This window comes from Botryllus schlosseri, chromosome 9 (assembly GCF_051294905.1).
Source record: "Botryllus schlosseri isolate E-star chromosome 9, Bs_hap1, whole genome shotgun sequence".
Classification (NCBI taxonomy): domain Eukaryota; kingdom Metazoa; phylum Chordata; class Ascidiacea; order Stolidobranchia; family Styelidae; genus Botryllus; species Botryllus schlosseri.
Window position 1 is genome coordinate 12,475,462 of NC_137244.1, and position 4,382 is coordinate 12,479,843.

A 4,382-nucleotide genomic window follows, 5' to 3' on the forward strand; every position below is an offset into this window, starting at 1 on the left:
AACCCAGAAGCCCAGGTGATGCTAAAAAACACTGGAAAAACCCAGGAGTGGCATGTCTGGGCGATACAAAAGTTTATATCATGTTCAGCGGCGTGCAGTTTTTCTAAACTGAAAGCAGTTAATTACATTATTAACACATCTTGTGGATGCGTCAATATTGGGCTGCGTCCCTAGCTCTTGTGTGGCTTGGTTAAATGACCTTGTTGTTTTGCTAGCAGGTACTCCTCCGCCGATAATCCACTGCATGATTTTTCCGATGATGCCTAGGGATGATGTGAACCTCTGAAAGGTTCAGGTTCGTGTGAACGCGAATAATGAGGGCATTTCATTTTGCCGGAACATGAAACGAAAGTAGCATTGCTAGATTTGAGTTTGATGAAGTTTTATATTTCTTTGATAGTTACGGGTACGGCTGGGAAAAATCGATTCTGAATCACGCATTATGCTTCGAGTAGCACTCATTATAACGTCATAACAGTATGGAACATGTCAAAGTTTAAATATGTACCTTTTGTGCCACAATAAAGAACATAATGCGTGTCATCAGTCACCTTGAAGATACTTTGGTATTTTTTGACCATACCTTATGGGGTGATCATGACTTCGGAACTGTGTTATTTCTAGTAACATTCGTAGCTTTGTACTATGTCTCGTATGCTGCGATACAGCCAATCAAGGTTCCAAGGCTTCCTCGCTGGAAAATAGTATAAAAACTATAATCCTTGTTAGTAAATCAACTTTCAGTTGCGAGGAGCGTATAATTTCAGTACTCGAAAAAATCGTCCTTTACTACTCGACTCATATCATTAAAATTAAACTCGTTTCAGATTTGATTACTCGAATCATTGTGCCCAGCCCTAATCGTAACCTCAACCCAAGACATCGGCTACAATCGAAACAAAGTAACTTAAAAGTTTATTATTAAAATACAACCTCCAAACCACCCTCAACTTTCAAGTGTCCCTGCACTCATTTACAGCATTATGGAAGGGCACGTGCACTGTGCAGTGTCCATTCAGCAGCACCAGTGCACCTCTAGTCGTGCCTTGAGCCAAAATCTCAGGGCAGCTCCGTGAATAAAAATCAACCCTCGTGCCAAAAACCCACATCCCGATTCAATCACATCAACCAGTGAATTATGGGTACTCTTCTCTTAAACATTACAAGTGCTACTTTGTTTATGGGTATAAGAAAGACCATCTGATAGAACGAAGAAAAACTGGTTCACAACCGCGTATAGAATACGACATTTTCCAGCTGTGCGGTACGACATATTACCCAGGTCACGTGGAGCTTCATAAACGGCTCGGATTGTCTTGGAATCAATGCTCGCACCAATGTGTCAAAAATACCAACATCTCAGACATTTTCTGCAGCAGAAGTAGAATCCATCTCTATGGTAACTATGTCTGGCGATGCGCTGCCGTCTGGCGATGACGATTGACTGTCAGGCTTGGTTGGGTGTGGGACATTGACGGTAGATTCAGGGTCGATTTTCCCCACTTCTTCGTCTTCCAGACTTGGCCAGGCGGCGCTGGCTTCGGACGTCGACTTTTTCAGCCTTTCGTCCAATGCCTTTATAGCTTTGTTTCTGTGAAAGAAATTGGATAGAATTATATGCGATCAACATAGATCCTGGTTTTAGGTGGAGGTGTTGGGCAATATTGCTATAGATAGCTCGACTTGATATGACTAGAATGTAGACATGTAGACTGCCATACTGAAAAATCTCAAGTATATATATGCATTTTAAGCAGATATTTAATATTTCCAAAATTTTGTGACAGAGAGCGTAGTTTATAAGTACACCACTTTTATCCTTAAAGGTGCAGGAAAATAAAGCTATATCTACCAATCATGACCAAGGAAAATACTCTTAGAAATATATTTTGCATCAATATCTACAGTCTACAAAAAGTGTTCAATTTGTAGTAAGACATTCATTAAAATCTAGAACTCTTCCAGTTCCTCTTTTCAAGAGAAAAAGGTCTGTGAGCACAAGTTAATGTCGGGAAACTGATTGTCAGCAGTATTGAGATATAAATAATTCAACAATTGCGATATATGAATTCGTGAAAAAGGTCTCAATCTGACCGGACCGCATCCATATGTATATTGACATAAATAACATGTAGTCAAAATGGTATCAAAAAAGTCCACATATAAAAACACATTTAAAAACTATTACAACTGGTCATACCTGCGGCGTTCAGCATCCAGGGAATTAACTCCAGACAGAGTGAGTGTAATATTGCTTGGTGCCCCAACATCATATCTATACGTGGTTTTACGGCAAATCTTCACTTTCAGTAGAAACTTGTAAACAATGTTAGATACTGTTCCGATCGGGCCTTGAGCCGGTTTTGGGAAAAAATACTTGAAAGCAAACTGTTGAGTCTGGTCCCCTCTCCCCTTGCTATGGTTTTGATAGAATCTCAAGTATATCCAGCCCGCCAGCGCACCAAATCCATAAGAGAGTACATACCCTCCCGGTAATAAGCCAAACAGCTTCAAGCCAAGAAGGCAAACAAAACAAAGCAATGTCATGTCTTTTAATTGCAGTCCAACTGCCCCAATAAATGGCTGGTCGCCGGCAATTTGCTTTACAGCAACCACAGCCCCGCCAAGTAAACCACTCATACCGTTGATGTGCACATCAAAAAGATAATCCACATTGAATGTCACCATATATGCAAAGAAATAATATAGGGCGGAGCAGATAGACGAAGCTATGCATACGATAGCATAATAGATTAAAAGATTAACTGTCCCGAAGGAAGACTCTAGGAAATTACTGCTGAAAACAACAGCGGCAACACTGCACAGCAGCAGTAGAATGTGCACTTCAACGAATGGATGAGTGACAACAGTCCATATCCAAAAGTTCGGCGGAATCAGATAGCCCGGGGTAACTGCGAGTGGCTTCAGAGGATCGAACAGGTAGGACAATGTGTAGAAGAACACCAGTAGCAGACTTCCGATTTTGGCCGTTACTCCGAGGTTATACACAACGCCGGCAAACGACAAATGCATGGATCGAAGTGATCTGGCGTCCATTACGCAAATTCAAAACTTCATCAAGTTACAGTAGTTCTACAGCGTCATTACAGCGTCTGCGAGGAAAAAAAGGCAGACACCGTTTCAAATGTGGAGGCAGAGGCAGTAGATACCAAGCACTTTTACTTCAATATATTTCCGAAGCCTTTCATGATAGAAAACAATCAAATTTTACAATCTCGAAGCCCTCATAGCCCAGAATGGAATTAGTGGCAGCATCACACGTAACTTTCCGGGCGTTAAACACTCTCATTTTTTATGAAAGAAACCCTACTGTCTCAAAAATTATTGCCAAAAACAATCAGTTTCCAATCTTGCCTTTGGCCTTTGGAGAACCCGGCACTCGACGAACTCGAAATTTTGTATATCAAGCACGCGTGGTCTACTTGTTGTGGTATTCACGGTGTTTTTCGACTACTCTGGACCTCGGTGAATGCGGCCCTCGAACAATTTTGAATTAAAATGCAATAAATGTGTACCCGGCCCTCGGGAAATTTTGTATTCACCGGCAATCCTAATATCCCACCTCCGGCAACCCTAATATCCCACCTCCGGCAACCCTAATATCCCACCTCCACCAACCCTAATATCCCACCCCCGGCAACCCTAATATCCTAACCCTAACCCTAATATCCCCCTCCCCCAACCCTAGTATCCTACCTGAACCCAATATTCCACTCCCCGAACCCTAATGTCTCCCTACCCCACCTAACCCTACAGTTGCATTGCCCTTAACAGCCTGCTCTGACCAACTTCACACAATCAATTGAATCAGGTAAATGTCACATCTAATATAATGGAATAAAAACGACAAAATCACATCTAATATAAATAAAAACGACAAAATCACGCGTGGTCGATATGTGAAAGTCGCGTTCTTTCCCGCGCTTGGCGCTTGCGCAATCCGTGATCACGTGATCTGATCACGCCGTGACTGCGTGACGCCGTGACCTACGCATGCCCTGACCTCCTTACAAGACCGACAAATCAGTTGATAATGACATTATTAATTCATATTAATACTTGTGAATACACTTAATTTCCAAATTTCCCGAGGAATTCACCGAGGGCCGGGTTCTCCAAGGGCCGGGTTCTCCGAGGGCCGAGTTGGTAGGGACGGGTTCTCCAAGTGCCGGGTTCTCCGGCAACCAAATGAATATACCACTTTTCACCATCGAGTTGACGAGACTATCAACACTAAAAAGCAATGCTTATTCAGCTGGTGTGTGTATATTTCTTCATTGCTACATTACCTAATTCTGGTGGCTTTACGTTCAGGTCAATACCATCATTACCCTCTTGGCTATTATTGCAATGGTCCGTAA

At 42.3% G+C, this 4,382-nt stretch overlaps 1 protein-coding gene across 1 annotated transcript; it reads right to left on the reverse strand.

The window, feature by feature from the left end:
• Positions 1–1,132: 1,132 nt before the first annotated feature.
• LOC145446551 (transmembrane protein 115-like) lies at positions 1,133–3,294 on the reverse strand. The gene is made up of 2 exons (XM_080324890.1): positions 2,201–3,294; positions 1,133–1,591 (listed from the first exon to the last, which is right to left on the reverse strand). The coding sequence occupies exons 1-2, from the start codon at positions 3,055–3,057 to the stop codon at positions 1,360–1,362; spliced, it is 1,089 nt and encodes a 362-aa protein (XP_080181016.1). The 5' UTR covers positions 3,058–3,294; the 3' UTR covers positions 1,133–1,359.
• Positions 3,295–4,382: the final 1,088 nt, after the last annotated feature.

What these genes read in the sequence shown, in the direction of transcription:
- LOC145446551 (XM_080324890.1), bottom strand. Translation starts at nt 3,057, where the DNA reads ATGGACGCCAGATCACTTCGATCCATGCATTTGTCGTTTGCCGGCGTT. An exon ending in CTGGATGCTGAACGCCGCAG is followed by an intron (nt 1,592 to 2,200) that starts GTATGACCAGTT and finishes TTTCTTTCACAG; the next exon opens with AAACAAAGCTATAAAGGCAT.